The 20,211-nt window shown below is 40.6% G+C and overlaps 1 protein-coding gene and 1 pseudogene across 1 annotated transcript; one reads left to right on the forward strand and one right to left on the reverse strand.

Annotated features, from left to right (window-relative positions):
- The window catches only part of LOC117446255 (arf-GAP with coiled-coil, ANK repeat and PH domain-containing protein 3-like), a 60,727-nt pseudogene extending 53,362 nt beyond the window's left edge, over positions 1 to 7,365 (reverse strand).
- A 752-nt stretch (positions 7,366 to 8,117) lies between these two features.
- pusl1 (pseudouridine synthase like 1) lies at positions 8,118 to 20,183 on the forward strand. The gene is made up of 8 exons (XM_034082386.1): positions 8,118 to 8,590; positions 8,671 to 8,731; positions 9,454 to 9,641; positions 13,013 to 13,162; positions 15,079 to 15,249; positions 18,367 to 18,421; positions 19,701 to 19,863; positions 20,013 to 20,183. The coding sequence occupies exons 1-8, from the start codon at positions 8,535 to 8,537 to the stop codon at positions 20,075 to 20,077; spliced, it is 909 nt and encodes a 302-aa protein (XP_033938277.1). The 5' UTR covers positions 8,118 to 8,534; the 3' UTR covers positions 20,078 to 20,183.
- The last annotated feature ends 28 nt before the right edge of the window (positions 20,184 to 20,211 follow it).

The raw sequence follows: 20,211 nt of genomic DNA on the forward strand, positions 1-20,211 counted from the left end.
GTGTCCACGTGCTGGACGGATTTTTCTCCCATGAATATGTCAAACTACCGACTATGAAAATATGATTAGTGTACACATGTTTGAACGCACGTGTAACATGAAAGCAGATCAGATAAGGACAGTGGGAAACACATATAAGCTACAGTTATAGCAGTCCAGTCAAAAAAAGCCATCGTATGCTGAAGATTTGTAACGTCTTAAGCCTCCACATACAAGGAACAGTACCAGCATTTGTCACAAAAATAGCCTTGATTTTTAAAAGCACAATTGTTGAAAATCAATAGTGGGTGGAGGGGTTTTGAAAGCAGCAATCCCTGTTAACCCTTCCTGACGTGCTGTAGGTCTGAATCAATCAATCATCAGTGACAGGAGGGCCATAGTGACACACCTGCTCACTTTGCTGCACGCGTTAGATTCAGGAAGAGCTCAAACATTTCCTCTTAATTGTTTTTGACATTCTGAATCGGGCTTCTGTAGGAATGATCAGTCTGGGTTAAGCCATCAGATCATGTTTATCGGTAAATACCTGATCTCATGTGAGAAGAAAGATTTGTAAGCAGAGAAGCAATGGCATGTTTCAAACAAACCGGTCAGTCGCTGCACAAGATGCTGTATGAGCAAGCAGCTCTTGGGCTGTCAACAACTCTTAAACACTTCCTGGAATATTATGTGTGGCTCTGAGATTTTTTTGATTCAACAAACATTAGCAGACAGCTTCTGAGTTCTGCCTTTTCTTATTTGAACCTCTTTAGGGCACACGTGATGCGGCATGGCTTTCATTTACTGAAGCAGTGTGCTCTGACATCATCGAGGGGGCATCAATTCAAAGCACACATGCTTTCAAATCAACAAGGGTGTGGCTGCCCTCTTTGTTCCACTGGTCCTCTGTCTTCCAACAGTGCATTTTCTTTGTTGAGGAGAGAAAGGCACCTACAATCGGCAAGCTTTTTCTAGTGGGTAAAACAGGGCATAGATGCTCGAGTGCCAAACCCAGTAACCCGACCCGTCTGCCCACATCTCCACTGACGCCACTCCTTTGAAGAAACCACGATTTGTCATGCTTCCGACATGAAAGGCATGTTTCCTGCAGTTCATAGTCAAAGCATTTCAGCAAGGCCCCTACCTTTACACACACAGAGTACACTAAAATATTTATGTGAACTCATTGGGGGGTCAAATATTTTTACGAGCCCCGGTGCGCGGCATTGTCTTTTCCTGTCACTTGTCGGTTACAAGAGTTCGAAAGGTCAATTGGTGGTTAAATGGCTGATTCCCTAGGGAGGAGGGCATACTGATCTCACCTCCAACATCATTAGGAGTTTATTAACAACTATCACCGTCTCCCTGGTCTTCTCTTCCTAACCTGTTACAGCATGTATCTCTCATTACAAGACGGTGTTGAAGTCGTTTACACTAATGCATCATGTGTGTCTTTACAACCGTTTTCAATACATAAATAGGAAGTGCTGTAGAGCTATGTTAAAACCGACCTTACTTAATGTTGAAATTTGAAGCTGAGGAATTATTTTCAAAATGATAGTCATTTTTAAAACAATGGTTTCCGGAACACATTTACATAGTTTAGGGGGAAAAACTACAATATCGAAATTATTTATTAAAAATGATAATATTATAAACCACACTGTCAGATATAGTAGGTAGGTCAAGTTATATATATTGTATGCATATACACTTTCACAGTGGAATCTATTATGTAAGTGGAAGTAAATCTAGCACCTTGCAGATTAAAAACCACTTTGATCATACACTCCTGCTGATGCATTAGAAGCCCCATCAAGATGATTAACCCTACATACATCCTCTTCATGCGTTGCATACATAAATGGTTATACCTTCCTATAACTTCAAAGACAAGCTTTATGCTCATAGATACATGAAGTGCCGCATGCAAGAGACATGCTTGTGTGTTTTTTGGTGTTTGCCAGTAAACGCATGATGGAAATGCTGGTTTAGACAACAGACATTGTTCTCAAGCAGATCAAATGTGTTAAAGTCTCGTCTTTAGAACGAAGCCAGGAGTGATAATTGCTTGAACATGGTTGGAGAGGCTCCATATATGGAGGGTAAGAGGATAGTGTTTCCTGGCCCTTCTCTTTCTGTCAGAGCACATCTCCTGCGTACGTGCACGCATTAGAGAGAGTGGTTGGAAATGAGGGTCTTGACATAGCAACTTAATGTGAGTGGTCTGGAAACTTTCTAAATGTTTTGCCAAGTACTTGATGTTACAGAGAGGATCTATTTCTGGTGACGTTCAGAGGGTCACGGCCGCTTTGAACGAGATTTCCTGCAAAATAAGTTAAAGACAAACAGACAAGGACATTGGGTGAAAGCTGGCACTTTATGCCTCTGGCTTTGGTCTGGGACGCTTTCCAGGCAGTGTCATTGCATTAGCTAACATGCAGTACATCAATGTCAGCCTACTTTGGCAACAGGTCATTTTATTGCGCATCTTCTTATAAAATCACCTGCTCCTTTTCAAGGTCACTTTGTACTTTTCCATGTTCCCTACAAATAATAGACCAGTGCTCTCTCCGCTGGTATGTGTTTCTCAGCAAGTGGGACACAAAATGTGTGCCTGCTGACGGAGGTAGAGGGACAGGTTGTTGCCATGGACGCCGAAGAAGCTGGTCACCCTTGGCAACAAGGTAAGCAGCGAGGTGCATATTTACATATTTCACAGGCTGCTGACCAATAGGAACTCAGTATCTTAGATAAGCAAAACTATGATGTGTGTAAAAAGAGGATTATAGGTGATGTTGACGCAGCTGGGAAAATGAAAAAATGTCAGACAGTTGAGAGAAAGCAGGGCGCCACTGCATAGGTTTTCAATAGAATTAATTTATAATAATTCTTTATGGCTTAATATTTTTGCAGCACAGGGAATACACTCGTGTTCAATATTGTGCAAAGGAAGGGAATCAATAATCATCAGTCAAAATATTATATACATATCTAGTTTTTTTACCTTTCCCACAAATGGTGGGATTGAAGAGCTGTCTCCGCCTGAAAAACAAGAAAACCGACTGCACAGACAGGTTGTGACCTCACAGTAACTATGGCAACCACAGGAGAAGTACACACCTTACGGTCAACGTGACAACTAGGAATGAGCAAATAGTCAGGATTTTATCAAAATGTTTGCTATTGGTGATTAAATAATAATACACCACATTTGATAAAGGCAAAGATTGTGTCAAAATCCCTTTCTGAATTAGTCGTATTGTGTGTCCAGTCCACAAGAAGACACACACACACACACACACACACACCACAACACACACACACACACACACACAACACACACACACACACACACACACACACACACACACACACACACACACACACACACACACCACACACACACACACACACACACACACACACACACACACACACACTTGACCGCCATGCCAAATGTCAGCCTCCATAGGGAGAGAACTTAGGTTGCCCGAGGTCTGGATATTTTTTATCCAACTGACCAACTGATGTAACAGGCTGTTAAGCAAAAAACATTGTTTGGCACCGATCTTCGCAAATAAATCAATGAAAATGCAATTAGTTTGGCCTTAGCAGACATGATGAAATTATTTACAGATATGATCAGATAAACAAAAGACTTAAACATCTACCTGATTGTGAATGTGTCTTCCTCAGCAATTGGCTTCGTGTTATGACATGCAGTAACCTGGAGCCTGAAGCATTTATCTGAATATGAAGTCAGATAAAAGCAGGTTTGACAACTTTCAAATGATATGAAGGTGGTAAGTGTTACACAACCCTTTAAAGTCCTGTATGGGAAATAATTCACTGTTGATGACTACTGGCAACAGTCGGCATTCATTCAACTGGTTTTGGCGTAATTCCTTGAAAATGCTCTGTGGTTTTGGCAGCAGATTACTTTAGAACATAGTTAGCAAAATCCCACTTTTACTAAACATCTTATGTGACTTAATTTAAAACGATGTAAGAATTCAAGACATGTAAGGGTGAGTATCACATTTGCAACATAACCCCCCTTGTGTGTTCACTCTTCCTATCTGTTTCCTGTCACTTTCTGAATCTTGTCGACTCACTCACTCAACCTGTCTGGATAGCCCGATGTTGTGCACTGTATGTGGGTGGGATGAAAAGACTCAGAAAAATGACAGGAAGAGGCCAACAGGTGCGGCTGGTTCTCCAATCTGTTCATCTGTACACTGCCTGACCTGCTGAAACCCCTCCAGGCCACATATACACTTCCATAAACAGTGTTAGGGTTGGGTGAAATAGAGAAAATCTCAATATGTTGGGACAATATTGAAGGTTGACCATTGGTGCTTTCACAACATATTCACAGAATGAAAATAATCATCAGTAATGTTGATATAATGACTTGGGTAAGTGGGTAAAGTCATTAATAATACAGCTACACTGGTAGTTTCACAAAGTAATGATACTTTTACCCAATGAAATGTATCAAAACAGAAAGTAGTCAAACCTGCTTGTCACATTGAAACTCTTCACTGTGTGGGACATTTAAAATAATGACAGTATCTTTTCAAAGCATCCACTCGCCTCCTCCATTCTCAAAGTCCTCTTTTCTCCAAGCTCCCATTTGTCTCACTTACAGCAGCTGTTGCTAGGCAACAGCTCATACCCACATATGCATATGATTACTTATATCATAATAATGTTGTCAATGAAAATATTTAGTTATAAAAATATCATGTACCTGCCTTTATGATCACTAGATTGGTGATTTAAAGGTGAAACAAAAAAAGTGCACTGTACACTTAGACCGTTAGACTGTTTAATGATAAATACATTAAAACACTACGTCGAGCACTTCTTATCAAGATTTCATGATCAAGTCAATTGGCTTAAGTTGACAATAATTACCTTTTTGAAAACATGTACGACCAAATGTATGTTCTGCCATTAGATAAACACCACCCAAACAACTAGAGAAGCAGTCTTTCTGAAAACCCTCAGATTTCAGGCTCCCAACAACAGCGCTCAATTAGTCACATTCTTAAACCATGAGTGAAGACAAGCCAAAAACTGACCAAACATTTCTTTAGGGAATCAGATTACAAAAACAACAACTAAAAACAGGTGCAATGCACAGGGCTTCATGTCAGCTTTTGTTACAGCATGAATGACTGCAGCAGGTGAGCGCTGAATGAAAGGCCGGACGAGAGAAAAAAAAAGTTTAGCGTAGACAGTCTGAACAAAAGGTGTGTGTTATAGATTATGAGGACATACCACATCAATTCCTTCACACTCAACTAATCATGCAGAGACAAATACAACAGGACCAGCTCAAGTTAGGACCTGCAGTGAGAAGGGGTGTGGGAGCGATTTTTAAAGCACCATGTGTGGGAGGACAGACAGGACCGGCTCTTTCTACTTCTGTTTCTCCACAGTGACACAACAAAGAGGATCAAAAAACCCAGACCGCAATATGATGTAAAATTCAGTAATGACTGCCCATAACGAAATCACAGTTTGAAGTAATGGCTGTGTCCCATGTATTTACTATTTGGGTATTTATTTGTAGCTATCTAGGCATTAAGAATAGCTGCCTGATTATTGTAACATAATGTCATGAGGAACACTGTGAAGTGTGTTCAAAAAACAAACATGTGTTTACATGCAAAAAGGTCCTGCATCGACGGATGATCATAAACCTAGGTAATATCATGTGTACAGGGGAATGAATTTTAAGTCAATTTTTATATTTAAGCCAAATATGATCCGAACAAGGATAAGGATTCTCTTCTCAATCATGATCACAGTGTTACGCAACATTATAATTTCCCTACTGCTTGTAGACCCAAGGGAACATCAGCTTCCTTTATCATTGTGGGGATTTTCCAAATAAATGACAGCCCTTACAAGACCAGAGGAAAGAGAACCAGGCAGAAAATGTCTCTTCCTGTGACCTTCTGCTTCAGCCATCCATCACTGTGATGGGATTTTTTTATCAGCAAATTGAATGTCTGTCTCTCTCCGCTCTCTTTATTTCATTACACTGTGTTCATTCAAATCACAAATGTTTGAGTTGCACAACGTTCAACAAAGAGGACAAGTTGTTTCTGAGAGTGGAAGAGGGAAGAAACCAAATGAGAGCAAATAAGCAACAGATGCTGAGACAACCAGAAACAGAGTTAGAGAAAACAACATTTGTCTATAAACAGCTTTGACGTCTTTGCAGTAAAATGCTGAAAAAAGCACTATCAGCCCTTCTTTTGACATATTTAACAGGGCATCCCTGGCCTATATGCAATTAGAATCTCATCTTCTAGTTTCCCATCGGCCCATACACAGGAGTGCCAGACTGGCACGTGGACTGAGTGAGGCTACAACCCTCAAGCGGGCATGCAAGGGGCCGAAGAGCTGGATCTGTGCCCAGGATACAAGCTATATCCCTGCAGAGAGAGTGTACTCCTCTCCCTGATGCCTCTGCGAGCTGCTGCTTCTGCAAGGCATCTCCTCTCCAATCTACCACCAGTGGATGACAGGGCCTCCTCCATGAGAAAAGACTGCACCCAACCTGTATGCCATGCTGCAACACTGTTTCACGCACAGGAGGGTCCCATCATACACTCTCACTTGTTATAAGGCCTCATTCAAATGAGTGCCCCCTTCTTTTACAGTGCACTTCAGACTGTTGATTAAGCATGCTGAAAATCACTTATCATTTTTACACTGGAGCAAAATGGATCCTCACTATGCGTGGCAACGAGTGTCCCTCTTCTCATATGCACTGAGCCAAACCACATTCGGAAAACCAGATCGCAACCACTGACAGACATGCACGTGTCCTCCAGCAAATGCATTAGACGCAAATAAATGTTTTAATAACAAACCAAAAAATGATATTTAAAAGAAAATACTTGGAATATGATTAAATGGTTTAGAAAATGCAAAAAAAAAGACCAAAATGGAAGAAAAACGCCATCATGCTGTTGAACACATGGACGAGTAACAATGTATTATTTTCTCTGTAGATGCCACCACAACATGAGGGGACTGTTCGGTCCCCATCCAAAAATATCATGCGTAAAATAAGGTGTGCCATTTTTGCGCACCACTGTGATGTGCCTGTGAGGAGCAGCCTTACCTGAATCGGGGGGAATCTTTTATACATTCTTCAAAGTCCACCGTCATTTTTGCGTTTTTCTCGTGTATTCCTCGTTCAGTTTGCCAATGTCATTGCCCGCTGAGGGATGTCGCTTGAACTGTGCGGATGGTGACTGGTCGGTGTCCCCTGACGCGCAGCAGTCTGTCACCCCTATCCCGGTGGCACCGTGACACAAACTGCGAGCTCTGTGCGCGGCAGGCGGATTACTACTACAATGCTGCCGCTGCTGCGAGACAGGCGAGAGACGTAGCTGCACCGTGGAGACTGAAAGAGTGGAAGAGAGCGCCGACTAGTTACCACCTGCCGTAACACATCTGGAGAACAGGAGGAATCATGGGAGAAACCTCACTCAAACCCATGGAGCCCCAATCAGTATAACAGAAAATATATTTCACACACATTCATTTCCATATGCAATGCTTGCGATGTGTTTCTTGCACACAAAAATTGTCCACATAAAGGTAACACATTTAGAAATGAGAGAATATCAGCATAGTGTTTCGGGTCGTTTAAACATGTAGAGCATTGCATTGGGTACTAGTACTACTAAATCCAATTATTATGCCACAACTCAGATAAAACATAACTAAAACATTCAGCAGTTTGAACAAAGCAGAGTATTGATTATATTCTACTTTTTTATTGTCAAAAGTTAGCCTTTTAGCTTTTTGAAAATCCAGATTTGTAACTCTGATGAATCTCTGATTTACCTGAAGTGTTGTGTAGCCTAAATTCAGTGTAGCATATTTGTCAGCATTTTAAACAAATACCATTCATGTCAGGAAGCGTATCTTGGTACGCCTCTGTCACTGATCTAAACTAGGTTGTTTCTCGTGTTGATTATATTTATACCGACCCATCTCCACTACTGTATCGTCTCTGAACGCTATGATTCTCAAGGCAGATGGCTTTGCGGCTGGTCGAGGATGACGTCGACACACACACCCTCTTTGGATTATGACGCAAACAAAAAGGGACCGACAGGGCTGCAAACCCCTTGGAACATGTTTTGCCTTAACTTTACATGAATGCTTACATATGTTGGTAATTTATAAAAGGATACATGATCAGACGTCTCGACTGTTCTTCCGGACTACAGATATAACTAGGCTACTCGGAGATGCGGAACGTGTCAACAGTCTGCCTGCTCGCGCCTGCTGTGTTGTCCCTGATGTAGTTTGTCGCGTCTGATCTGAGTGCCTCACCTGCAGGTTTTAAGGTCGTCCTTCACCGGCTCCCAGTACCCGTCATTACCATAGACGCGTTAATGTCAAAGTTGTGACAGTAAAAAGAATATGTTACATGTACCCTTCCACTTCTGTTGACGCATGACCAATTTGTATCACATTATGATAAGGAAGTGTCAAAGACATTTAGAGACATCATGCACAACTGTGCACGCTATCTCATCTTCTTTCAATACATTGGAACAAAATACAGGTAGGTTATGTAATAATGCATGATATCTGGTTGCACTCAAAGGTGTGTTATTATTTATTATATAATTATTATCTCTACAGTGGTGTAGTGAAAATGCCTCAACATGAACTTGTTAAGAAAGGGGTCCAGGACCACTTGGAGGTAAGTTTTGTAAACGTTTTGAGTTCTAATTATCCTTCCATACATGTTTCCTCTTTCCTTCTTTCTGTCATTGTTGGTCCTACAAACCAGAAAATATGTGAACTAAGTTACTATTCGAGTATAACTTGTAAAGTTGCCTGAATACCAAATATCATTGGGACAACAACACATATCATACAGGCAGATTACAATGTGCAATCATCAGTCAAATGTTGTGTAGATTGAAGTAATGCAATCCTACTGTCCTGTAATAACTCCTCTCTCCACGAGAGTCAAAGTGTTCAGTTTGAGTTAGTTGGTACATTTAACAGGTTGAGTGAAAAGACACACAGGAAGAAACACATCCTGCTGCTTACATTTATGCATAATTCACCTTTCCTGGTTTGATTTAACTTTGATTATTTAATAGTTTTTTTTGTATGTTTAGTTTTGGTATGTGTTGGAGTTTGTTTTTGGCATGGTTGTATGCAAGTGAATGGTTTTATTTGGTATAAATGTATGGGTGCATGTGTGTACATAGATGCATTTACAGTTTTTATATTACAAGTATTTCACTTTTTTTTTTAACTGTCAGCATGAATGCTAATAAGCTCAACTCCCCTTTCTGACTATTTGTTGTAAGCTATGATTGTTTTTAAAAGACCAAAATAGATGTTATTTAACAATACATGAGCCAACAGCTTATTTGTAACCTCTCTGATGTTCTCTTTCTCCGTGTACAGGATGCAATAAGGAGGCTGAAGCCGATCAACCCAGTGTCTCTGTCAGTTTCCAGCAGGACAGACAGAGGCGTCCACGCCCTCTCCAACTCCGCTCACTTTGACCTCCAACGCAAGAACGATAAGCCGCCATTTGCCGAAGACATTATTGTTCAGGCTCTTAATAACCATCTCAAAGAAGAGCAGATTGGGTGAGTCTGGACTCCTTAGATGAGTGTGATATTCACAAACTATTCAGAGTTTCCTGTCGAAATTATTATCAACAGGTGATGTAGATTTATAATCCACAGGTGGATATGTGTATAGGTGCAGGTGAAAAAAAAAAAAAAAAAAATACACCCCAATGATTTACAGGTTTTTAACAATGTGATTTGTTTTTCATTCAAATCCACAATTACCACCTTGGGGTTTAATTTATCTGCCAATCAATTAATGTTTCCATGTCTGTCTCTCAAGTCATCACATCATCATTTACCACATTAGACATTTTAGTGAATTCTTAAAATGAGCATACTTATTCTTGAGTTGTAGTCCACAATGTGTTTTTCGAGTTCACAGTGAACAAAACATCCTCATCGGTTCATTCTTGCGTCCAACTTGATTTCTGTGAGAAATGTTAAGAACATTTTCTTCAGGATATATCATTTTCACAAGAATTGGATGGATATGTGAAGTAGTCAGGACAAAAACTCCTATCTATTTTTGGCCTGGTGGTGTGATGACTGTGTGCGGTGTGAAACCTGTCCTTAACAAAGTATTACTTCACATTAATATCCTCTTTAGTCTCATGCAGTCCGTCTCTGTGATGCAATATGAAGACAGCAGTGTTTCTGTCTGATAGAGGAAAAGAAAAAAGAACCAAAGAGACAGAAACAGGGAAGGGCAAGGAGAGTGATAGATTAACGGATAGGAAGGAAAGACAATACAAGAGCACCGAACCGATGTGGATAAGACTGAATTAAGACAGAGGAGTGAGAGTGTAAAACAGAACGAGCCATTCGGGAGGCAGACAGAGAAGAGAAGAGGGAGGAAAGGGAAGCTCCCAGCATCCCACTAATCCCTAAACCTGAGAGAGAAGGTTAGAAAGGATTATCCCTGCTCTGCTTTTTGGTCTATAGCATCCCTTATACACACTCCCTCCCTCCCTCCCTCACACACACACACACACACCACACACACACACACACACACACACACACACACACACACACACCACACACACACACACACACACACACACACACACACACACACGGATACACTCCTGCAACTAAATGGAAACTACTGTGATTGAGTGTGAAACCTGCAAATACACAGTATAAAAACGCTTCCTGTCTTCCAAAATGCCTTATACTGTATACGTAGTGTCAACCTTTTCATCTACCAGTAACATGTATCCAGTTATATTCATACAAAATCTCCATTCATTTGTGCATTTTCATAAAAACGCACCCTAAACCATCTTTTCACTTCTTACTTGGATGGAAGAGGTAACCAAAAATAGTTTTTTGTTGCAGCATCAATCACAATATGGCTTCCAGCGTATAGCTTTGGTCTGCTGCCTCCTAAGGTAGAATGCCAATACAAGATTTAAATGTGGACTTGCACGCTGAGAAAATACCTCTTTAGTCGGGGGTTCATTCGTCTGCTGTGCTGCCGCCAAAAAGGGCCTCAGTTAGCCTGAAAGGAGCAGCCAGTTTCCCACAAGGGCAAACTGCTGAGTAGCAAAATGGTGCCATGCCAAACAATGCCCCAGTTCCCAGATGTGTGAGACCAAGCTTTGTACACTGCTTATGAAAATGGTGTGTGTGTGTGTGCGCGCGCGTGCGCGGTTTGGGGGCCAGGCCTGTCATTTCACATCGGAGCAGACACTGAAGGCAGAAGCAAGGGTTTCCTCTGCCACGTGTCGCGCCCAATCTCCTCCCCTGGAAACGTAACCTAGTTTCTCTGTCATTACACACACACACACACACACACACACACACACACACTGACTGAATGTGCCCTGCTGTGAACAGAAAATTAGACATATGTGCACATATATGGGATGTTGGAGCATTGTTCTCATACTTCCATATACTCATACACGGCTCTTATCACCTCCAGCCTTCTTCTAAACACACGCATGCATGGGAGCATTTTCTTAGTGCATGCACAGGCGTGTGGACGAATGCTACAGGGTGTTATTGTAGTTTGTGCGGTCACAGTCACCCTGGCACAGCTCTTTGTTCTTCACTTTACAGATGTAAGCATTAAAGAGTCCCCACTCCTCACTGTATTATTACTGAACAAAACATCTCTGACCCATTAAAGGGAGGTGGTGTGTGTCAGACATGTATGAAGAATGATAATGAAAGCATTCAGTAGATAGAAGATAGTTTTGTGATACGTTATGATAAAAAATAAAATGCAACTACAGCTATCCTGATCCCTCTCTCCCTCACCTGGAGGTTATGTAACCTATATATGTTTAGATGTAAGCTCTAAATGTGGAGATGTGCATGTTTTATTTATTATTGTCTGGGATTTGGAATAACTCTGTAGAAAAACCTTTTACAATTTAATATATTCATGTACGATAGTTACCTCCACCAGTGACGTGATTGTGGTTGTTATTTAGTTTGTTAGAAGGTGGACTAGTGCAGAATAAGCCAAGGAAAACTATTACAGAACAGATTTGAATCATAGGGAACAATATTTTTCATTATAAAACAGCCTTGGCGATGATTTAATTATCAATTATCACCAGAGCTTGAACAATTTGAAAAGTTTTATATATATATATATATATATATATATATATAAACCTTAAATCTTTCTTAAACAACCCTATGTGGGCAAAAAGATGTGATTACCTGTGCAGAAACACTGGCTACATTGTGTGGTCTACTTTACGATGTTACACACGCACATTGAACGCCACTGGTGGATTTAATCATGACAGGAAGGTTTGTAAGAGCTTGGCTCATTCGAGTTCTTGGCAGCCTTTTAGGACTCTGACAACGCCGGTGCTTTTGTGTTGAATGCTGGCATTTTGGACAATTACTTTTTGCGAATATTAACACCATCTGTGTCCTGGGAAGGCTTCAATCTGAGGGAGAATGAAACCCTGATGTCTGGTTGTTTTTAGTTTTAGTATGAATATCCCCCAAAAAACTTTTTTTTTAATGAACTAGTCAACGAGTTTGGGCTATTTTGCCTCCATGACATATAACTGTCAAATATGTGATTAGGGTAAAGAAAATACCCAAAATACACATTTAGGTCTTTATTTTGCTGCACTTTGTCTATTTGTAATTGCTAGATTACATTTGATCATGCCTCACAAGCATATTTAAACAGATAATGTCAGGAAACTTTTAATGAAACATTGCTTTTACCTGACATTATTGTCTAAGTTTGTGTTGATATCTCTTCGTTCAAACATGTTGACGCCCCTTGATGACAAGAAATAATTGCACATTGATGACATAAGACATTGAGGAGAAGTCGAATGTGGAAGCTTTTCAGGCCTGAATGGATGTCAGCTTTCAACCTAACAGTTATTTTGTCACTCTCCCAGAATCACCCGTGCCCTCCGTGTGCCTGATAATTTCCATGCCCGTTTCCGTGCCAATTCTCGGACCTACGTATACCGGATCGCGCTGGGAATCCCCCACCACACTCTGCTTCCCGTCACAGAGCACCATCTCTGCTGGAACCTCAGCAACACGTGAGTCAACCTGCTTTACACCAGACATCCCTGCCTTCATTCACTCATCTGTCGAGTTCCCTTAAGAAATACAAATCGAGATCAACCTATCAAGAGGGTCCAGACACACACACACACACACACACACACACACACACACACACACACACACACACGCCCTCAAAACAATGGCATGTTAAACACATGAACAATCCACATGTGCCACGCCGGAACTGCATTAGGTCCAGTCAAACAAAGTGTTTCATCTGAGCTGACAACCCAGAAACATAGAGAAAAGCATGAAATGGTGAGGGCTTCACAGCCTACACGATGTTCTCTTAGCTGTGATTGGAAGGAGGGAGCGTAAAGAAACACATTTCACAGAGTGTACATATGAGCATTTTTCTGCTTGTAGCTCGACACTTTTTTGGGGGGAAAGTAGGGCAAGATAAGCTGCGGGCTTATACCCATGCAGAACAACACCCCCGCACATGACTGACATTGTGTTTTTCTCACTCTCTCTTTCCCTCGCCCATCTTCTCCTTTTCTCCACTACACTTTTTTCTCTCTACCTTCTTTCCATTTCTCCTTCCCTCCCTTGTTTCTCTCTCTCTCTCTGGTGTCTGCTTATTTTGTTGTATCCCTTCTCTCATTTTCAGCATCCATCTCATCCCTCCACCCCTCAGCGTCTCTGCCTCCTCTCTCCGTCTCTCTTTGATCATCCTCTCCCTCGTCATCACACACCCCCATCTCTCCCACTGCAAAAAACATACATTTCCACTGTTCATTTTCATGTTGAATTTAGTCTTCAAATCTTGCATTTTTTAAAACAAGGGGAAATAATCCAGGTTAGGTAGCAGCAGAAGCTTTAAAATTGTTGAATTTGTAAATGCACATCAGTTTTTCTAAAATAACAGAAGTATAGTATTTCAGTTTAACTTTATCCTGCGAAATCCAAATATTTATAGATTTACTTTATGTTGGTTGACTAGTAGACTAGACTCAGGTCTCCATGGATTTACAAAATAACAACTTTAAGAAATGAAAGTTAATCTTAATCAAAATGAAGATGGACATAAATGTGTCTATTAATTGGAGACCCAATTGTGTGTGTGTTGAGTTATGCTAACAGAAATAATAACAATGCTAACGTAAGCTAACATTCTGATGTTCAGATACAATGTTTACCATGTTCACCATCATAGGTATCTGGTTATCATGCGAACGTTTGTGAATTAGCATAAAGGCAAGTGCAGCCAATGGTTCTGATGGGAATATCATTAGTTTCGTATGTAGGTATTTTGGTCATTAAAAATAATTCAATTAATAACTTTATATTTTTCCAATTTGTGCCATTTTCCAACTTTCCCTCAAAGGTTCTAGCACTAGTTATAAAAGGACAAACTAGAGACTGACTTGAAAGGAGACACCCGACACAAGTCATTTTTTGCAGCGCTCCACCACATCTTCATTCATGATTCTCATGTTCAAGATTCTAAATTGGTGCATTAAGATTTTAATTAGTGAGTCACTCGGCACACTCCTCCTCGCTGTGTCTCCCCCGCTCTCCGTCAGATCGTATTAAAGCAGTGACAGATACATGAGACTGTAGAGAGTCGCAGCACTGGGCCAACTTTCAGTCTCTTCCTCGAACGAGCTGCTCATCGACATGCTCCTCTCTGTCACGTGGTGTTGTGCATCAGAAAAGTTAATATTATATAACACCACCAATAAATTATTCTATTTTGAAAGCTGGAACATGAAGTTCCTGAAAACCTGTGGTACTTAAAGTGCACACCATATCCCCGCTGCCTGTCCTCTCTGTGCAGGCCTGACCTGTCAATGGTTATGTCACAATGAAGCTAAATGGATTAAGGTATTGCAAATTAGCGATCACTTATTAAATAGAAATGTCTCCTGTTTCTGTCTCTGATCAGGGAGCTGGATGTGGGAGCCATGCGCGAGGCTGCCACCCTGCTGGTTGGGACTCAGGACTTCAGCACCTTCAGGGCAGTCAGCTCTGACATCCATTTTAAAGATCCTGTGAAGACGCTTGATGTGGTCAGCATACAACCAGGAAGATCTTTCGTACAAACACATTTCCACAGGTAGGCTGTTTATACTCAGGTAGGCCGGCAGTCAGCAAAGGAAACAGCTGCATACATATTTTTGGAGCACTTGGGGTCAAACAAACAAGCTTCAAACATAACCTTGACATATCTTGACATATCTTTTCATATCTTTTGAAGATGTTCTTTTTTTTGTATTATTTAGCAATGTGTTGTTTTTTCACACATCCTGAGCAGTTTAGATTTGCATTTGTGAATTGTGATGAATGTAAGTGTGATATCAGCTCTTCTTTTAGTTCTGTTTTGCTCTCCACCAACTCCTTAGGGCTCTTTAACAACTAAATGCTCTATATTCACCAGCTAGCAGCTCACTTTGTCAGTGTGCTGGAAAGATAAGGTACCGCCCCATGGGAGTGAAACAAAGCTGTGGTCCTTACCAAAACAATGAGCTATAATGCTATGTCTAGCTAACTGCTGGGAACTGCCTCGTCAGGTGATAATTCTATGTGGTTTTGTCAAGTCTTCATTACACTTAGTCTGCTTTATATATTTAGTATAAAACATGAATCAGTGCAACCTACATTTTTTTTAAAAACATAAATATATTTAAAAAAGCTACACATTTAATCTATCATAGTCAAATGCACCAGTATTTACTTTCTTGCCAAGATTTAGATGAAAATCATTGTGAAAAGTAGTGGGAGACAGCACAGTCCTCCCAGTTAATACTTGTTATCCAAATTGGAGAAAAAGGCATAGAAAATAAAGAATAATGCATGTGCTTTTCACACTCCAAACACTTCAGTCTTGTGTTTCTCAATCTTACATCAACTGATGCTTAGGAAATTGGCCAATGTCTTTGAATCACTTACAGGTACTCCACTCTGCATGAAAATAATCCCTTTCAAGCTTCAATCCGATTCATATATATATATATATATATATATATAATCACATTTTGAGTAGACTATAATCTGGACTCAAAACTCAATTTGTAGTGTAATATAGGGCTGCAAAATAAATATCATTTCAATTAAGATCGCTGGGGGTTTAATTGGAAAGTCTTGATTGTTTTCAATAACTCAACATGTGAAACAATGACTCCAAATCAGTACAGCATTGTATTATTATCAGACAAGTGGGACACACGTATTCTTTAGGATTTCAGTCCACCTTTTATTTTAGAGAGAGAGAGAGCTTTTGGAGATTACAGGTCCCTCTGCATGGGGAGTACCACCTTTACCGCATTCATTACTTGCCCTGAGAATATGGTGCACAATATGGACATGGGCTGAGTGTTTGCAGTTCTAAGTAAATGTCACATAGTCCCTTAACCCCCCGCACACATGGTGCATCAACAAGCTGTGAGCATCAGGGCTTTTTACACGATGGTGTCTATGGTTGCATGTTCATCATAGTGTAGTTATATTTTTACAGAAATGCCATGAATGAAAACCTGCAGCGGAGCTCTCGATTCATTTGCTGTTACTTTTTTCTTAAATAATAAACGGCTTTAAAAGAGGGACAATCTACAACAAAATGCCCCAGAGCCAGTGAACAATCTTGACAGCTTTGGATGTGTTTCTATGACATTTGTTAAACATATTCATGTTCCACTCGGGTTGAAATATAATTAACTGGACATTCCTTTAATGAGCACCATCTACAGGGCAACATTTTAAATTGCCCAGAACTTTGGCTAGTAACCAAAACATGCCAAACTAATGACATCCCCATCAGCCTCAGCTGTGATTTGGGTTTAGAGCTAATGAGCACATTTTAGCATAATCAGAGCGTACATCATATCCTGCTTAACATTAGTATGTTGTCATTATCATTATTAGCATGTTGGTATAGTCATTAGTGCAGCCTCACATGGTCCCTTATGCATTAGGCATTAAGCTCAAAGCACCACTGTACCTACGTATCTGCTCACAGCAATGCTGGCACAACTGTACTGCAAACTTGTTGATTTATAAATCCCTCAAACCATTCATAAATTATAAAACAGCTAAACATTAACGTTCTGTTGAAATTCTAATTGATCATTTTCTCAGTTAGATGCCTGGAAAACCTTAATGCGTTTTATCAATATCCTTTACAGACAGAAAAGACACACACACACACACACACACACACACACACACACACACACACACACACACACACACACACACACACACACACACACACACACAGCCTTTGTCTATCCACATTAGGATGTCCCTCACCAGAGTCCATGAGCTAACAGGCTTGTCTCTGCAACAGATCTGTCTCTGCATTCTTACATGTCAAATGAAAATAGGACGGCAAGCGCTGACTCAAATTTACATCTGACCTAATTCTTCACATGTGCCTGTTTGCTCGGATCATTCTTCCCCAAGCTATCAGATTTGGAGGGAAATGACTGCTGCGGCTTAAATGATGAGACAACAAACGGCAAGAAAAATGTAATGTCACATTACAAATGAGGAAGATTCATATTTTTGTCATGGCATCACACATAACCCAGCCGGGCCTAAACTGGCGTATTCAGCATGTGACATTTAAACAAGTCTGTGAAGGAGGAGAGGCCCCGGCTCTATCTGATGATGTCTGGCAGCATGAGCGTCCCATCGGCACCTAACAGTGGGGGGGGGGGGGGGTCCTCTCTTTAAAGAGAGATAAAGAGAGGACATGTCTTTACATAAAATACACATGAGACATGAACACTTTTTAGTTCAAATGAATAATTCACTTTCAGAACATGGTTGGGACGGATGAAATACATTTTTAAAGACTTTTAGAATGATGTACATATAATAATCGGACAATTAGTGTCATTCAGATCTACACTCAATGTGGCTCAGTATTCTGCTATATTACCTCTGATGACCATTCAAGATATTATTTTGCTTCTAAAATGTATAACTTCAACCTTTGTGGCAATACTTAGTGGTACATTCAGTCAGTGATGCCAACTGCTATGCCTTGAGGACCTAATATTATCATTGTAACGTTTAATGAGTGTTTAACACGTGTTGGGAATCTGCCTTAAAGCATTTGCAAATTGTAAATAAATAAACAGCTGGTGTGTTCAACAATTGTATGTTCTGTCTTTTCTTGGATACTATATATATGTTGTGCAAAATGTAACACCTGTTTTTGGTTTGACAGAGAAATACCATTCTGGGAGATCACGTTTACAAGCAGATCGTTCCTCTATAAGCAGGTCAGTCCCTCTCACTCTTCTCACTCTCCTTTTAAGGTCTGCAAATGTGATGCAGTTAGTGAGTTGCACCATCTGCTGGATCTGGATTCATACTGAGCAGAACCCAGAGGTATCACGCTCAGTGGGGGATGGATGATCCCCACTAAATGTCACTTAAAGTTTGCCGGAAGCACTCCACGCACTCTGCGATGATGACAGCTTCTTCTGGTAGCAAGTTCCACTCCCTGATTGTTCTCGGAAAGAAAGAGTATTTAAGAGTGTCACTAGTAGCGATGTTCAAAGAGTTGGCTTTGCGGGTTGCACTTCTAACGGTCTCTAGGTACATGGAAGCCAAGTGACCGGTTTGCCTGTTTTACAATGGTGATGACTGCTGTGGGGGAAACCTCTGAAGCAATTGGAGTCAGGACTCAAAGAGACACGGTGGAGAGCTGGAGCGTTGATGTCAAAAACACTGGTTTATTTTGGAGCTTTCGGCCGGTGAATTCACAAGACATGTCACGGGCCACGGTTTGACCACACGGTTGAGATGCAATCAATTCTGAAGAACCCTCCTGTAGCTCCAGGTTTTAAATAGTTCAGAGTGTAATAATCAACATTCTTCAATAGATAGACTAAACAGCTGAGGACACTGAATCACATTTGTTGTTGCTTTTGGCTCGGGGTCATCTACACCCCAAGAAGGAAGTGTTCCAGGTGTCCCACAACAATAACTATCTCTGACCGAAGTTGCCCGGTCACAAACTGGTAACAACTAAATGCTTGGGAGATAGCGGCTGCTCATCTGCGTCAGAGGGCGAAATCTGACATGCAGGGGAAATTATTCCCCAACAACTGCAATATCTCATAAATAAGTTTCATTCAGCATACATTTCTGAGATATTTTAAGTCATGATGTAATAATGTGTGTCTCTGTAGTTGGCGTAAAGAAGTGGAATTCTTTGCCGAATGATTTAAAGGGATGTAAGAACATTTTTATGTTTAAGAAAATGTATAAGAAAGCATATTTAGACAGTATGAATTTGACTTGATTGGGTTCTGGTTTTATGTTTCAGTATTTGTAAGCAACTGTGACGGAAAGAATATTGCTTTTATTTTATTTGTATTTATTTGTTGTATTTCTTTGTAAGAAGGGGCAGGTTAAATAAGATTGTCTTCTCGCTGCGCCTTTCCACCATGTGTTTTTTTTTTTTTTAAACTAGTATTATGTACAACTAGTACATGTTTTGTTTTAAATTAACTGCCATGTGTGGAATACATAAAATAATGTTTGTTTGTCCAGGTGCGCAGGATGACGGGGGCCCTGGTGGCTGTAGGGCAGGGGAGGCTCTCAGTGCCCCAGATGAAGGAGATACTGTTGGCTCGGGACTCACTCGCTTACCCACAAGCCATGGTGGCTCCACCTGACGGCCTCTTCCTCACCAGGGTGGACTACAGAGAGACAGGTGAGAAGGCTCATATTTCCTTAACATGCTAAGTGTAGTTTTTGCCCTGATTTCTTTGTCAGTTTACCATTTCATAGTAAGTACCTTTTGTGTGTAACTATTTGTTTGGTAAAGTTTTCTGATGTATTGCCAATTCTTTCCCTCCTTAGACCTGCAGTTTTCACAGCAGACGTCAGAGGAGCAATGCATCTCCAGTGGAAACTCAGAGGAATAATGATTGTTTATAATTTCCGTAATGCTGTGTGCAATGTTTGTAATAAAGTTTTGAATGTGTATATTATTTTCTTTACTTACAACTAGAATAAACTTACGAATAAAGCAGCTTCACTTTGACGAATGACCCCAGTA

This window comes from Pseudochaenichthys georgianus, chromosome 5 (assembly GCF_902827115.2).
Source record: "Pseudochaenichthys georgianus chromosome 5, fPseGeo1.2, whole genome shotgun sequence".
Lineage (NCBI taxonomy): Eukaryota > Metazoa > Chordata > Actinopteri > Perciformes > Channichthyidae > Pseudochaenichthys > Pseudochaenichthys georgianus.

Coding starts and splice junctions, on each gene's coding strand:
- pusl1 (XM_034082386.1), top strand. CDS start 8,535: ATGCACAACTGTGCACGCTATCTCATCTTCTTTCAATACATTGGAACA. Junction 8,591..8,670: donor TACATTGGAACAAAATACAG/GTAGGTTATGTA, acceptor TTATCTCTACAG/TGGTGTAGTGAAAATGCCTC. Junction 19,864..20,012: donor GGTGGACTACAGAGAGACAG/GTGAGAAGGCTC, acceptor TTCCCTCCTTAG/ACCTGCAGTTTTCACAGCAG.